This window comes from Quercus lobata, chromosome 7 (assembly GCF_001633185.2).
Source record: "Quercus lobata isolate SW786 chromosome 7, ValleyOak3.0 Primary Assembly, whole genome shotgun sequence".
In the NCBI taxonomy this organism is placed as follows: domain Eukaryota; kingdom Viridiplantae; phylum Streptophyta; class Magnoliopsida; order Fagales; family Fagaceae; genus Quercus; species Quercus lobata.
The window spans coordinates 14,054,985-14,071,946 of record NC_044910.1 but is presented as its reverse complement, the minus strand read 5'-3'; the positions used below and the strand labels follow the sequence as shown (position 1 = coordinate 14,071,946).

Sequence of the window (16,962 nt, the reverse complement as noted above, 5' to 3'; positions counted from 1 at the left end):
GTTAAAAGCTAAAATAAATCCATTGCTGCAGTATGTGAGTAGGTAAAATATATAAAGTAACTTTTTGTAATGCCAAATAGCTAAATTTTTAGCTCCACTACTATAGATGCTCTAAGAGCTTAACTTTAAATTTATAGTTTTTTTTTTAGGTTTTGTGTTTGTTTAGTAATAGTTTATCTAGTTAAAATTGAAAATTTTTTTACTGAAAACACTATAGATAAAAGTAAAAGTTAATTGAAAAAGTACAGTAACTCATGGTAAATGTTAGTTGAAATAGTACAGTAGGACTCATGAATAATACCAAAAAGTGTAGTAGAATCCATGAATAGTAGCAAAAATAAGTTAAATAAAGCTAGCTTTTCAAGCCATTTCAAACGCAACATTTATGTAAAATTTTTTAAAATCTCACTTTTTTTTCGCATTTTTTCAAAAAATTTCAAGGTACAAGTATATTTTAGCATATTCTTAGTAAAAAAATTTCAGCTAAAAACTAGATAAGCTATTTCCAAATGGACACTTGGTCTACGTTTCATTCATGTAATCCGCTGCCTCCCCATAAAATTTGCTTTCTCCTGCTACATGCTTCAATTCCTGCAAAATTCCCTTTAATACAATTAACACATGGCCAATTCTAAAAAATTAGTTGGTTTTTGTCAAAACTTTTTCTTAAAAAGTAAAAACTCTTATTTGTGCATATAAAGGTAAGGTATTATTTGTAAATTCTGACTAACTCATTGGGTAAATTTTCTAATAGTTGAATAAGATATATATGGTTTAATTTCTATCTCAATAATTGAGATAACTTTTAAAAAATATAGTTTTGATAATATTTATAAAGTATTTATTTTCCTTTACATTGCTGCTCAAGCTTTTCATAGATGTGAAGTGAAGCTTCACTATTAAGAAGCTGGTTTTTCGCACAATTATACATTGTGGCTTATACTAAAAAGTGAAAATAGATAAAGGGAATTTTAAGATATAACTTGAGGTTGTATAAATTTGCTGCCTTAACTTATGTAAATAACCTTAAAATATGGTGCCACCATGTGTTTTATTTTGTAATACTTACCTCTTATGCGATCAGTTCCATGAGCCATTTTTGTTAAGTTTAACAGAAATTGAAAATGTAACAAGTGTCAACATCACCTACTAAGTAAAAACATCGTCTACTAAGAATGAGGTGGAGAAAAGATCGTTCTACCCTAACATTTCTTGTTCCTTCTCTAATTTTCTCATTCAATCCTCATTTGGGTTTGGGTCCATTCACATAGCATAAACTTTACGGTGGAACAAATTTTTTAAACTTTACGGTAAAACAATTTTTTTTGGGGGGGTACTTACCAAATCATCAAATTCCCTGAAAGTATACATAAATAGGTCATAAAGCCTAACCAATGGGAAGATAGATGTCAATAAAGTATTACAAAATAACTGCACATTTTAATGATACCACAGGTAATATTGAAAATTTTTTCAGCAGGAGATCTATGAATTACCGTAGCTACTAAGTTATTAAACTTCTCTTCCTTGGTTAAGTAAAGGTTGAGTTACATCCAATTAACTAAACTTAGAATGAACAAATTTTCCTAAACAAATATCAGTCGCTTTTTGCGTTAGAACTAGTGGTATTTAAATATATACGTATATATGTATAACCTTAGAACACTAGCACTATCTACTTCACATTTCAAAAAATAATAGAGATTACAGGTTGCCCATTGAATTTCATATCATAAAACACCCTCCGGCCATCATTTGAAGATAAACCACGAATTGTGTCAGATCAAGGAAAAGGTATATGGAATTTTCTAATCCTTTTTCCATTTCAAGGCTATTTTGGGAGAATGCTACGCCCAATGGAAACGTTTCTGGTTCCACCTGTGGATTGTTCAATGCAAGCCAAGATGCTAAAGCGATATCAATGAGCCCAGCTTCCAAGATGAGACACTCTTAGTCCTTCCAATTAGCAAACCAACCAATCATCCATTTGTACTTGCAGCGCAAGCTACAGGAAGTATTGCTTCATACACTGACAACACCTTGAGTTGCTGATGAAATTGCTATCCTTTACTTGATCAGAGACAAACAAGACAAAACTATGACATGTTTGTCCCACTTGCTGAAACAGCATAACCTAAACTGAAGGTTACTCCAACAACCAAAATCTCAATCAGCATCACCAAGTCCGTCACTTCCATCCCCTTTCTTGGATATAGCTGCAAAGTGAGGGCTGGATTTCTTCGTTTGTGAAGCAATTTCAGCATTTTTTCGTAAGACTGCTCCTGGAGATGGGTATGGACGCTGTTGAAAGAGAGGACCCTGAAACACAGAAAATAAACAAATAATTAATTAATTACCATTTTACCTTAAGTATGAGACACCATCGAGGAAGTGCTGATGCTAAAACCTCAGATTGTACAAAACTCTGTATTTTCAGTGCGTGCATGTTTCCTACCATGGCCCCCTTAGGGAAGACAGGTTTGCAATGAAGATGCAGGATAAATTGTAATATGCTGAACTCCATGGTCAATCATGAGGATGAATACAATCTAAAAAAGGCCATTTATTTAATAAATAATGTGCGATTGTCTGCACATCATTGAAACTTCCATGGAATAAAGTCAATAGGCATTGTAGACGCATCACTCATGCAGTTGCAGAACAGCATTCTCTTAGTCAACTTAAGTAACACCCATCCTCTTGTTTTGCAAACCAACATCAAGATATACACAAAACATAGATTGCATTATTGTTCTGAACTGCCACCTCCTCGCTTCTCAAAAATGTACATCCAACCTTGTCAGTACCATGTAAGAACTAATACTATATTTGAATGGAGAAGATGACTAAAATGTACTAATTTAGTACCAAGTCTGAGCCCAAACTGCAGTGTTTTTTCTTTATTGGTTGTGAAAAATATAGAGAGAAAGCCTTACTGCAGTGCTGACTCACTTCCAAGTGGATTAGATATCAAAGCAAACCACGAAAAGCAAAGTCCAGGGAGTACTAACTGGTCAAAGTTTATCAGATATGAAGTATGCAAGATCACATAGCCAAGCCAGTAGAATAAACATTACGGCAAGAACTACTTCCAGTCTATAACTGAGTTCTTGTCACTCTTCCCATGTCCTCCATCTCAAGAGGTGAAGATCCCTAATAATTTTCTTTTTGATAGGTAGATTGAGGGGAAGGGAGAGGAGGGTTCAAACCACAGACACCTAACCTTTTTCACTAATACCTTCATCATGCACATGAAGATGGGCAACCAGACCAAACTTAACTCAAAAAAATATCCAAATGATTGTTGCCAACTATTGAGAAAGATATGATCCTTCTTGCCATTCAACTCTATCTCTAGTAGATCAAATGAAAAAAAGGACAAAATTTTTTTTTTTTTTGATAAGTGAAAAAAAGGACCAAAAAATTAAAAGTAATCCTCAAAGCAAAAGCAATTAGCATACCGTGGCAGTTGTATCAGCTGCTCGTGGCTGCACTCCTTTTAGGCCTACAACCCTGCAAAACATCATATAACATTAGTCATTCAGGCACTTCTCCTGGTATATATGCCAAATATACTGCTATTCAGCATATACCAGAAAAAAATAAATAAATAAATAAATAAATAAAAAATCCCTCTTTTTTGCAAAGTGCATATAAGAATAGTTAAATCAAATATCTAAACATACCAGCCACCGCGAGGAGCATCTGAATAAGAGCTTGGGTCCATGGGGTCCAACTCATCATCATCAGCATAAGCACGTTTCCTACCACTTCTTTTACTTCCTTTTCCCATAGGAGGCTTCCAATTGGACCTGGAAACCCATAGTGTAATCAATCAATTCTCTCAGAGGGAGACAGGGAGGAGGAATGCTAACCTCCTACATGTGAGTATTGTCACCATTCTTCTAGTGCCAATAAAAACCCTCTTTCCTCATAAAAAGTAGAATACTGTAGTAATTTTGTTGGAAAACAAACTTAACTAGAAAATCTATTCTCTCCATGGCCACTCTCAATCAAACATAATGATGAGGGTAAGATTTAAATAAGGCATATGAAGCCATAGAACTTGCCCATAATTTCATTCCAAACTAGCATGTAACCTGTGCAATGCCTTCTATTTTGCCACACTAGGTCGCACCCAGTGCACAAAACTCCCATTTTTGCAGGGTCTAAGAGGGGTCATGGTAGGCAGCCTTACCTCCAATTTTTTGGAGAGACTGATTCCTTGACTCAAACTTGCGACCTGTCACATTTGGAGGAAGGCACTTGCCATCTCACCAAGGCTTGACCTCTCTTTTTTGCCACCCGTATGTCCAAATTATGATTGGTTTTTTATTCATTAATTGTGATTGATCATGCTACTAGCTAACAAATATTTTTTCATAAAATGCAAGGCTCCTTTAAATGTCACATTCAGCAGCAACTTCTTCAGTCTTGGCTGTACCTTGGGCAGTGTCACTATGGTAATATTTATATTGTATGACACTATTTTTTACTACAATTTTGATCCCACACTGTCCAAATCAGTAAATTTGGTTGAGCTTTAGCGACATTGGACAGCAGAGAGGACAGAGAAGATGCCGACAGAGTGACAAAGGAGGTACAGATAGGAATAAGAAAGTTGCTTTCATGCACTCAAAACGCGTCTCCCGAGCTGTACTTTCATTTTCATTATGTATAACTAGATGGGAATAAACATTTAAAAAGTTAAATTCCAATTAGCATCTTCAATATCCACCTAAACCATCAATCAGATCAAACAAGCTTGTGATTGAAAACTGAAAAGCAATGACTATTTTTTTTTTTTTTTTTTTTTTTTTTTTATATATATATAAGTAAAGAAAATTTTATTCAAAGTCATGAAAATGAGTCACCCAAGTATACAGCAGCAAACCAAAACAATCAAATACATAAATTACAAGCATCCATCAAATCATAGACTGAAAAGCAATAACTTAGATTGTAGCTCAACAAAATTTAATAATAAATTCTCTCCAAATCTTTTTTTAAAAAGATCACAATAATTAATGAATTATGGAGAGAAATTTCTGTTTTTAGTTTCTGAAAACTGGAAATTTTGCTAGAATTTATCAAATATTTCTCATTTGAATCTAAGCAATATAAAATTCACTTTTTTTAGGGGGAGGGAGTCAAAAGTTCACTACAATAACCAAAAGTCTGCCACAAATTGATTAAGATGTTTTCTATCAGAGACAATGGCCAGAGAGTAGGGTGTTAACCAGAAAGTGACATCCTGGGCAGCGGGAGCATTTGGTCACCAAGAGAGTTTTTGCTTTTTGTTTTTTGTTTTGTAGCGACATCACTATAGTACCCACATTTTTAATGCTAAAAGAGGAGTAATTCTGGTCGAGGAGAAGCCCAGGCAATGGCAATATCCACAAAACATATAGGAGGATAGCTTTACTCATATAAATATAATGTAGTTTCTTAGTTTAATGTGTAGCTGATTAGTAACACTGAATTTCTTATCATTCAGATAATTCTAAATTAAGTTGTCATTGCATGTCATGTGCTATGCATACAAAGTAGCAATCATTTCCAGCAAATCTGTATATATATTATCAAAAAAAAAAGTTACACACACCCGATTGGTCTTAAACCCACAACCTCACCTTTCACCTAGGATTTATAAAGGGAGAAAATACCAATTGAGCTAGAGCTCATTGGAGTATATAAATATATAGGGATACTCTGTGATAGGCCTTGTGCTTCGTCAATGTTGATGGAACCTCATCCATTTTCACGTGAATTGGTGAGATTACTTAAAGACTAAGAAGCACAAACACTCCCAAATCCCCAGGACACGGAATGTGTCTCAAGCTCAGACACACCAGGACACTCTGCGTGTGTGTCCTCGGTGTGCTTAGAGGAAAATAATACATAATTTTTTATTTCAAAAAGTTCCCAACTTTAGATGTGTTTTTTAAAGATTTTTCTAATAGTTTTCATTTATTTTGATAAAATATTCGTTGTCATGTCCTAATTTTTCAAGAAGAGTTGTATGCATCAAGATTGATGGGGTGCCCCCCCCCCCCCCGCGCGCGGGCACACACAGACATACACACGTGCATACGAATGTACATACATTGATTGTAGTGAACCCCACATTTAAGCAATATCTGAATCCCACATAAGATAGAGTACCTTGGTTTTTCAGAATTGTTGGTCTGCTGCTGGTCACTTGATCTGGTTGACAAGTACTGGCATTGTGGAAGATTGAGAACTCTGCATTTGAAAAAGTATTTGGTAACAAAAAAATAAAGGAATACTATATATTGCTCATCTATAGAACATGAGAGGGAAAAAAAATAACAATACAAATTGAGCAGAAGAGGATTCTAATGGCCAGCAGAAGAGGATTCTAATGGCCAGCAGAAATATTATGTCATTCACTAGGAAGATCATCGTCACTTTCCTAGAAGACATGGTTTGAGCAATGGGAATTAAAAAGTCAAATCTATAACTCACAATCCCAAGATATTATTATCTATACTAGATTTCAAAAAAAAACAGGAAGAAAAAAAGAATATCCTATGACATGGAGCAATTACCTTATGCAAATATTTCCTTGCACTAATTTAGTCGTTCCCAATTGCAAGTCAATAAAAATCAGAAGCCATACTATAACTCCATACTTAAAAGGGTAAAAATTTCTGAAATGGAGGATTGCAAGAGCCGCATGATACAATATTACCAATTCCAGAGCCTTCACAAGGCTATAATGTCAATTCCACTGGTCACCAAAGGTCTTTTTTTCTCATAGGTAAGAAAAATTTATTGAAAAAGGATTACTTCATGCAGAATAACACAAAACAGCCAAAGGTCATTTTAATCTTATGACTTGCAAGCCTAGTCAAAAAGAAATTTATCATACAATGCAAACTGCAATTAACAACTTCCTGACAATATGAAGTCCTATTCTTCATTGAACAATAACAAGCAGCAGAGCATCACTTCTTTTTTGGAATTCCTTGACCATCTGGATTTTTAGAGTGTAATTTTTGGAGAAGTTCTAGTACACTTCCCGTATATTTGAGCATACTTCTTCTATTATTTAATTAATTATTTACTTTTCAAAAAAACAAAACTCAACTCAAGTCAAAAATTAATCCCCAATTAAATAGAGGCCAACTTTATAGAACCTCTTCAACTAATGGGGTTAGCCACATTTTTTTCAACAATTATATCCTATCTAAAGTCAACCTCTCTCACCTCCTTACTTAAACCAACATCTTTATTTAGTAGAACCAATGCATTGTATTAAACTAAAAAAGTAATAAGAAAATCCAATCAATAGATCTCTAGTGAACAAGAGGCATTATCTCACCGTGTGCAATGATTGCAGTAACCCCACATCTGTACAAGGCCTACTCCCCAGCCACCACATCCCATGCACTTCTCTAGCTCAGATGATCGATTGCCCTGATTCACATCAGCACCACTCTGGGGGAGCATGCTGTCATAATCTTTTGAAGCAACCTGCCGTGAGGAATCAGGGTGCTCCCATTGCGACACATGGGTCCTCGTATTGTAATAATATTTATGGCCTGTATAGAGAGCATAAAGTTCAGGTAAGAAGGGAATTAGAAATGAAGGTTGCAAATGATTTTAAATATTCTTGGTGTCTACAAGTAGTAATCCAGTTACATTCTGTTGTTTACCAGTATTTTTACCACAAATGCAGTCAAAGAAATAAGGTAAACCATAATTGTGCTTCCATGAAGAATATCGTCATGAGCAGGATAATACCTTTAACAGTGGACCTCAGTAGCGGCTTGCACCAAAAATTAAAGGACATGGACACCATGTATGAAATTTACTTTCAAGTGCTAGTCACTGACAGAAACTCATGGTAGGAAATTCCCCCAAAATTATAATAAACTCATATTCACCATCAGTACCTAAAAATCATTCACTATAGAATCTGAATTTAGCAACAACTGAAACTTTTACACAATGTTCCGACAACTAAGAAATACAATTCTATGTATTCATTTTTTCATCTCATTTCTTCATGGTAACTAAACACAGTAGGATGATCATGATATGCACACAGATTATTGCATACCTGTTGTTTCATCCAAAGACTCCACCCAACTCTCTGGAAGAGATGAAGGTGATGGATGCTGTGTGACAGCAGATGCTCCAACAGGTCTTTCCCACTGACTCTTCCCAGTCGTTTCATTGTAATAATATAAAGCACCACTAGCAGGGTCTTTTGCCTCCACCTACATCAGAATTTCATAAAGGTTTTAGAAGCATCAAAGAAAGCCATTCTAAGAAATTTAGAGAAGACTACAAGTTCACAACTTTGAAAAACTGAGAGCTGAGACAACTAATAAAGTTCATGTAAGAAAAAAGTTGCAGCAGAAAAGCATGCACAAGCATGCATTCATGTACACACCTTAAGTCCCTAACTTGGACATTTAAAAAAAAAAATAAGGGTATCATAAATTCCTTCCTTTTCTTATGAGATTTCATATGTAACTAAAAGTTAACCTCAAAGTTCCAACAAAAAGTTCTATGAAATGATTTTAAAAGCACCAGATGCATAAAAAGAACAAAGCTATTAGTATCATCTTTAACAGTCCATGACATTGTAATAAATCTATTTCAAGCAAACGAGTATCAAAAATCTATAACCCACCCAAAATTTGACAAATAGCTGACATTTACTAGATTTAACTGAAGCTTCATAATCAGTTGGCCACTTCACAGTTTTTCATCCTTATTTATCTTCATATTTAGTATTTCACATTTGCATCTTTAATTCTTCACCCTTCTTCTCAAAGCAAGCACAGTACTTCAATTCCAAAATCTTCCATTATTTGCCAAATGAAAATTGACCAAACTTAGCAGGTGAAATTTGTATTTTTGCCTAATTTTTTACCGTTGAACTTGATAGATGTCATGGGAGAGTTTAAGGTAGCCAATGAAAAACTAAGTTCAAGCTTAGTATTCATCATGCTAACAACTGGAGTAGAAAATTCAGAAATCCAAGCCCCCAAAATGGCTAAAAGAGGAAGGAACAATACCTTAAAAGGGTCAATCAATGAAAATTAATGCAGATATACACAAAATCAGCTGAAGCTCAGTCTGTATTGACAAAAACTTTACTGAATCAGCCAAAAGACCTCGTGGCAGCCAAAAGTCCCCTAAACCGACTGAGACTTGATGCGAACCAATTGAAAAACTGAAACCTTTGTTGATCCAAGAAAGCTTTAGGTAGGACCCAATTGGATCTGGGTCGGGCTTGGGTTGATTTGGGTATGGGTTGGACTTGCCTGATTTGGCTGGCCTAAATGTGCTATGCCAAGATAAAGTTATGTTTTTCATGGATAGGGCAAAACATGTAACCAAACAGGTCGACAAGTCTGAACTCAGTAGTGGATAAGGTTATCCTTATTTTGGATATGGACTAGCAATACATGTAACCAAACAGAAGGCTTCCTTTTCCACTTCAATGAACAACACCACTGCTGACAAGACTCAAAAATGGCTGGCAACCACAGCTTTGATGTTAGAACATGACATTGATGACCAGAAACCACCGCCAATGTTGGAATTGACAAAAACCACTGTGAGTGACCAGAAAATGCCACTAATCCCCTTAGAAACCATAGAACCCCCTCAGAGACCACCAACTACCATGAAGCACCACCTAAACAACCACAACCACAACAGCAACAACCTCATCCACAACCAACATTAACAGGCTTCAGCAACTGTGATGCTGGTTGTGGATGAGGTTGTTGCTGTTGTGGTTGTGGTTGTTTAGGTGGTGCTTCAACTACTGGACCATGGCAAAAACACTGGTGGTGAAGACTAGAGTCTTCATCCACCTCACCACTAATAGATACCACTAACTGGACCAACCACCAGACTAACCAAGAACAATAAAAATGGGATGAAGGTTCAGAAAGGAAGCAGCAAAAATAAAAATTGCACTCAGAGAATAAATGAGAGATATGGTTCTGATACCATGTTAGTGAAGTATTTAGAAAAGAATTCAATGAGGAAGATTCAAAAAAGAGGAGATAAAAAATTCCTATCTAGCCTCCCATCAACTATATTTTGATAGGTATAGGAGAGTTAGTTACAAGGAATAACGAATATTCTTGACTATGACAGCTGGTGAGTGACATCTTACCACTAGAAAATTCTAGACTCTTCTAGAAGCGTATATAACACAGTTCTTCTAGAAGAAAACAATGCTGTCATACTAATACAATATTGGCTCTCTAACAAGCTTCAAATATTTTGACAGCATAATTGGCACAATGAATTATTTATATTGTATCATATTTTACATATATATGAATTATATTCTGATCAAATTTACAATAATACACTCTTAATTCCTTTTTTATTTTTTTGTCCCTTTTTGGGATGTCCCATAATAGATCTTATTCCAAAACTAGAACACACAATTACAACTTCACAAAACTACCCTAAGCATTTAAACAAAGAGTATACTAAAGTACCAAAAAAAGGGAAGTTTTGGAAAGTAACATCTTGTTTAAAAGTCAAAAGCAATAATTGATGTTCCCTTCAAAAGTAAGAATTACAAAAGACCAATAAAATAGAATAGAAACAATAACAAACTTATCAGGCATAGCAATGCACTTATCTGTTTATTATCATACATAATTTCTAAGAAAGAAAATTATCCCAATTTAAAGGTTAAAAATGCATTTCTGCATATTTACATTGCTTTTATCTTTCATTGAAAAATGGCCAATCACTTTTCCCATAAGTCCCACACCAGATAGTTTCATTACACTAATTACCAATCATGAATCTTGTACTACTTGTATATTATTTAACAATTAATGAGTAATTGACTCAACTCTGCTTTTTCTAAATATGTAAAATCCTATTCCCAATCATTCAGTCCTGGGTATAAGAATTCTATACAGCACTCGATTCTAACACAAAAAGCCCCCCAAGAGAGAGAGAATAGAAAACATGTCTATGGCATTTGATCATACCCATCCAAGAGGCAGCTTTCCATCATCCACTAGTTGAGTTGAACCAGTCTCCAACTTCTGAAAATAAAATTCACAGGTATGCTGTTGAGCAATAAAATTTGGTATATTGAAAAGATAAACTTGTAAAGAAATCACTTTATCGGGGTTTTTATGTTTAAGCCCCTTGAAATTTCATTAAAGATGCCAATATACCCCCTTAACTTCCATTTGATTCAATGCCAGCACAACACCCCCCCCCCCCCCCAAAAAGGAAAAAAAAGGGGAATAAACCTAGAATTGCCTCAGCTTGACTCTTGACAATGTCAGCTGGATATAAGCAAAACCAACACCAAAATTGATGATACTGATTCCTATTAAGTAACGCATCAATAATTTCATTGACATCCCAATGACAAACTGATATGAGAAAAACCACCAAAACTAAAATAAACAGCATTGACACTGAAGCAATAAAAAGGACAGAGTTCCAAAAAAATATAAATCAGAGTCTCCCCAAAAAACTGTTGATAAAAAGAAGTTTTACTCTATTACTGAATCTTTTAAGGGTTGAGAGAACAACTTAGTACAAATTGGACATCTCCCTCTCTCGAAATTTAGAGAAAAGAAAGAAACAAAACCTAAAGAGAGATCCTGCTCTTGATTGAAGGTTACATGGGTTTTGAGGATTTCCAATTCCTTGACATTCTCTTCCTCTACTTCACCATTGCCCATGCCTCCATTGTCATAATGGTTATTATGACATGTTATAATAAAAACAAATGTCATAAGACAGGGCTCACAAGCATATGTTGTATTTGTGACATATTATTGTTGATTTTAACCAACAAATAATTTGACACAATCTCAAAGCTTAAGGGGGACATTGGTACAATGGGAAGTGCAAGCAGTAAATTGACAGTAGGATGAAAGTTCATGAAGATATAGCATAAAAGGCCCCATGTTTTAAAGTTGAGAAATGCAGATCCAAATCTGACCTAAAAGAGCATAATAAGTCCAAATCATAAGTAAGTTAAACTAGCATAATTGGTACTTACAGGAGAGCCTTTTTCTGTATCATCCTTAAGAATACCTCTTGCTTTCAACTTCTGCTTAAGGTAATCAGGCAATTCTTTTGACTTACTGGGGGTATCAATATTAGGCTTTTGAGCACCATAATAAGCACCTCCACCTGGTACACCATACCCATTTCCAATTTCTATGTTACCTGACATCAAAGCATGAATTAGCACATTTTCCAAAAATGCTCTTGGATTAATTTCAAATAATAAAAAAAGACTCTTGTTGCTTGCTGATATTTCAAATATGGCATATCAATTGAAACATAGAAATTTCAACCAACAACTTATAATGTTAAGGTTATTTCAAAAAGAGAATATTTGATCTGGTAGTCAGTTAAACATCATTTTTTGTTGTAAGCAAGCAGTTTTTTTTTTTTTTTTTTTTTTTTTTTTTTTTTTTTTTTTGTGGAGAAAAGTAAATAATTTCATTAAAAGCCAGAAAGCAAGCCCAAGTACACGGGCAATATACAAAAGGCAACTCAAAAATGAAAAGAACAGAAAAACAGAAACTACTGAAAGCTCAAGATTCCAAAAAAATCAAGAAACACATCCACAGAAAACGAGGAACTCCGAGAGGCCCACTCATATAGGGTCTTCAGGAAGATATATTTCAACTTAACCACACTGAGTTCATCTCCCTCAAAGCACTGAGCATTCCACTCACACCAAAGACACCACAAAAGACACAATGGAACAGCTATCCCAATACCTTCACTGGGTTCATCTCCCTCAAAGCACCAAGCATTCTGCTCACGCCAAAAACACCACAAAAGACACAACGGAACAGCTCGCCACATCATCCCAATACCTCCCCTACCAGTCCAGCCCTCCTTCCACACCACAAAATTCCCGAACCAAAGGCATCACCCAATAAACCCCAAATAAACAGAATATCAATAGCCATAGGTCTGAAGCCATGGAGCAATGTACGAATAGATGGTTTGCATCCTCTCCATTAGCTTTACACATGAAACACCATTGGGTAACAATTACCCCCGTTTCCTTAAGTTGTAACTATAAAAAAAACCCTGTTTCCTTAAGTTGTCCACTGTTAAGATCCTATCCAATAGCACACACCAAGAAAAGAAAACCATTCTAGACAGGGCACAAACTCTCCAAATACTCACCAAAGGAAATTCTACGCAACCCCCCCCCCCCCTCCCTCTCAAAGTGTTATAATAGCTCTTTACCTGGAAACCCTTTTTTCTAAATGATTCAACACTAGTTTATCAACCTCCCCATAACAAATAAGTTGTAAGCAAGCAGTATCAAGTGATTTTTGACAATATCAACATAATGTGTTCCTCAGAAAATTTTAGTGGCAATTTTAAATAAGTTGCATGGATGGGTATTTTTCTCATAAATTTCAGGGCAGTTTACAGCTTTAATCTTTCTCCTTCATGATATGCAAACATGACCAAGTTATAACTTCTATGCTTTTCCTCTATGGGTGTTCTAGTTTCAATGTCTTATTTTCCCCTAAAGATTACAATTATAGATTTAAATGGTCCATAAAATCAAATAAATAAATAATTACAACTCTCCCCCACCCCCCCCCCCTGGCCATAAATAAATAAAAATAACAGTGTACAATGTTCAATAGAAAAGAACAAAAAAGCAGCAATAAGTGCAATCCCAGATCTCTCCACAACTTCAAAGGAGTGACTATTCCACTCCCTCCAATTTATCCACGACAAAATGGAGAATCCCAGACCATAAGACACTATTATTATGCCTCCCATATACAAGCTTTCCAACAAGGTAAAACATCAACCACCTCGTACAGCATCACCCAAACAAGTTTCAATGGTTAGGTCTCCCCCCCAGATCTTATTTTAGTCTCAAGTCCCAAGACCACCAATACTATCCTTCATGGTTCTTTTCTCTTCATTTCTATCACTTTCAATCTGATGAAGAATATTACAAGAGCAAATATAATAAGAGAAAATCTATTAGACTAGCTACAAGTTTCAACACCACCGATCACTGCAATTAATGAATAGCTTTTTTTACATAAATAGTACTTTAAACTGTCATGCTCTCCTTTGGTAACAGAGACTTGAGGCCTGTTACATAGTCCAGCTCAATATACCCTTCCCCTGGAAAATTACATTGCAGAATTTATCATATCACATTTTGATAATAGTGGGTTTTCATTCTTTTAAATTCAAGCCAGCTTCAAATCAGAGACATGATTCATTCCATATTCCCGTACTTTAGCTTGCCTGGATCAGGAACAGAATTGAGGATTTGGCACTTTTGCTAAAGCTGGATTGAGACATATATTGACAATAAAAGGAGACCCTTCAGATTAAATGAATGGAACAAAAGTAGAACTCAATCATATTATATTGCAGCAATTAGTTCTAAAGTACTCTTCTTATGCCAAGAGAAGGGCTAAATCTAGTAAAACCTATTTTATAACCTCAGGCCCCCCTTCCCTGCCTGATTTTCTTCTCATAGGACCTTTGACGCTTCTATTCCTAGGACTCTTTGTTGTTTTGCCATCTTTATCTGTCCAGTTATTAAGGAGGATACCCATGTAAGAATCTGGCAAAGACCAAAAAGTATCCATTCTTAATATTTAGCTACCAGCCTTTATTTATCACACTCCTCTAATGTGACCATAGAGAATTATCATTTTATGTTATTTTTTTATTTTTTATAAGTAGAATCATCATGTTATCAAACCTACCAATAGCATATAATCATTAGGGTCGGCCTCTAAAATTGAAAGATGTTAAAGATATAACAGTCTACATAAATGCAGGTGTCAAAGATATATCAAATGTAGATAAATGAGAAGGATAACACTAACTACCAACCTTCTTCATGATGGGTTGCCTTCCCCCGCTTTGAAGCCATTTCAGCACGATGTTCTGAAGTCATCTTCAGTAGATGTTCCTGTAAGGATACTCACAAATAAAATGTAAGAATTGATAATATTTTTAGAATAATAAGTGATCTATGTATAAATTCATTAAAAAAAACAGAAAAACAAAACATCAAAGCAACCCAACATAGATCTGCAAATTTTACCTTCAGAGCATTGGGATCATGACGTTCAGAGAAAATATCTGTATTATCCTTAGGAGGTCCACCAGCACCTCTTGCCTCTCTGAGTTACAGAACACAGTTATCTAAGTCTCATATGCTATCAATTCTAGCATTTATGAAATCAAGAATGGCATACATACTATCGGGGACAAACTAGTACGTACCTTTGACTTTGTATGACATTTTGGGTGACAATTTCCTGTTAAACAAATAGGAACAAACTAATCATATATAAAGTAATTAAACATGTAAGCATATCCTAGATATCATAAGGCATATGTACCTGTTCACGCAACACAGCATCCTGAGCGGCAGTTTCAACCTCACTGTCATTTTTAACATGAAGTCCCAAGTTGCTAGTAGATGCATCAGGAACATCTACTGCACTTTTGTACTCTTCATGCGAAAAATGAGAATTAGATTCTCGATAACCTGAGTCAGCGTTCTTCTGATCATTTCCATCAAAATGCCCCATATCTTGAGGTTTCTGGTTATCCTTATGCAGAGGCATTTCCCCGACTGCAGTTTGGTTTTGCGGTTGCTGCTCAATGAGGTAGGCACCATGTTGTACTGAACCCAGTTGAGAAGCATAGCCATTATGAAAGTTATTTGGGATGTGACCTGACCATTGAGGAGCATAACCATTTGATGTCCCATTATGCGGATATGAGCTTTGAGTAGCAGGAGTAAAGGTTGAATTAGAATAAGGAAGCGGAAAGACATAATTTCCCGTGTTGCTAGAGTGATACTGAGGTCTTGCGGCGTAATCAAAATGTTGAGGGGGCGGGTAAGGAGCTGGGTTAGTTGAATAGTTTGGCAAAGATTGAACGCCTGGAGGGAGCGGCTGATCATGAGCATTATCCATATCTTTCACTTATTTGGCCACAATGTGTCTAACTGTCTATACAACCAAAGATTGAATAGTTTAAAATGGAAACAGAATTCCAAACCCCAAAAAAAGAAGACCACTGCATCACAATATTACTTAAATAAGAACAAATTATGTTATACTATATAAACATTGTGTGACCAAAACCATATTTAGTTTATAGATTTGTAGTGAATAGCTTCTTCACCATTTGAACCAATTAAACTTTTTTTTTTTTTTTTTTTGTGTGGACCATTTGGAACATGCTAAAAATCTTTCTAATTTTCAAAAACCCCTATCTTAAATTCTCAGCTTCTACTTCACCTATTCAGAAATTTGGACCTCTAAAAAAAACCCGAACTTTTCATAATAAAAAAATCCATTAAAAAATAAAGAAAACAATTATAATAAGTTCTAAAATTGTAAGATAGTGTTAATTCTGAACATATTCAGATGATAAGATTAAAATTAAATATACTAACCTTCGGGTTGCAAAGCAAGCAAGGAAAAAGCTGAAGCCGAAGCCACAGTTATCCGAATGAATTTTACTTTTTTTCTGGGAAAGAGAAGGAAGGAATAAAATCGAATGGGGTTTCGAGGGGAAAAGGGCCGTAGGAAGTCGGTGTTTGGAAGGAAGTTCGATTGAATTGGGTTTATTATCTATCCCCGACGGTGATAAGGTTAATTTTGTCTATAAGCGGGGTGTTTGGCAAATGGAGAGATCTGGATTTACCAAACTACATCGTTTCGTTTGGGTTAGGATATGCCCGAAATAGGCTTGTTTGGTAGAAGAGTTTAAGTAATATTGTTTGTATTTTTTTGATATACATGTGGGTGAAAAAATGTGTGAAAATACATGTAATGTTATTTAAAAACTGAAAACATGTTTTTGAAAATGCTTACCAAACAAGCCAGTTTAGCCTTAATTTTTGAAGTGCATAGTTAAACCATACATTTTCAAACTGTG

The 16,962-nt window shown here is 35.3% G+C and overlaps 1 protein-coding gene across 3 annotated transcripts; it reads right to left on the bottom strand.

Annotated features, from left to right (window-relative positions):
- Positions 1 to 1,484: 1,484 nt before the first annotated feature.
- Positions 1,485 to 16,667, bottom strand: LOC115952920. 3 transcript variants are annotated; one of them, XM_031070276.1, is made up of 14 exons: positions 16,478 to 16,667; positions 16,090 to 16,095; positions 15,411 to 16,043; positions 15,292 to 15,326; positions 15,110 to 15,188; positions 14,896 to 14,974; positions 12,047 to 12,216; positions 11,013 to 11,069; positions 8,090 to 8,249; positions 7,349 to 7,568; positions 6,166 to 6,246; positions 3,687 to 3,812; positions 3,462 to 3,513; positions 1,485 to 2,319 (listed from the first exon to the last, which is right to left on the bottom strand). In XM_031070276.1, exons 3-14 carry the CDS (start codon positions 15,990 to 15,992, stop codon positions 2,167 to 2,169), a joined length of 1,794 nt encoding a protein of 597 aa, XP_030926136.1. In that variant the 5' UTR covers positions 15,993 to 16,043; positions 16,090 to 16,095; positions 16,478 to 16,667; the 3' UTR covers positions 1,485 to 2,166. The 3 variants fall into 3 exon arrangements, with proteins under 3 accessions (XP_030926136.1, XP_030926135.1, XP_030926137.1); XM_031070275.1 differs by lacking the exon at positions 16,090 to 16,095 and having other exon boundaries at positions 15,411 to 16,028; XM_031070277.1 differs by lacking the exon at positions 16,090 to 16,095 and having other exon boundaries at positions 15,411 to 16,024.
- Positions 16,668 to 16,962: the final 295 nt, after the last annotated feature.

Excerpts from the sequence above, each read along its gene's own strand:
- LOC115952920 (XM_031070276.1), bottom strand. The coding sequence starts at position 15,992 with ATGGATAATGCTCATGATCAGCCGCTCCCTCCAGGCGTTCAATCTTTG. Across the intron at positions 15,189-15,291 it reads AATGTCATACAAAGTCAAAG|AGAGGCAAGAGGTGCTGGTG; the intron begins GTACGTACTAGT and ends TCTGTAACTCAG. Across the intron at positions 12,217-14,895 it reads GGCAACCCATCATGAAGAAG|GTAACATAGAAATTGGAAAT; the intron begins GTTGGTAGTTAG and ends CTTTGATGTCAG.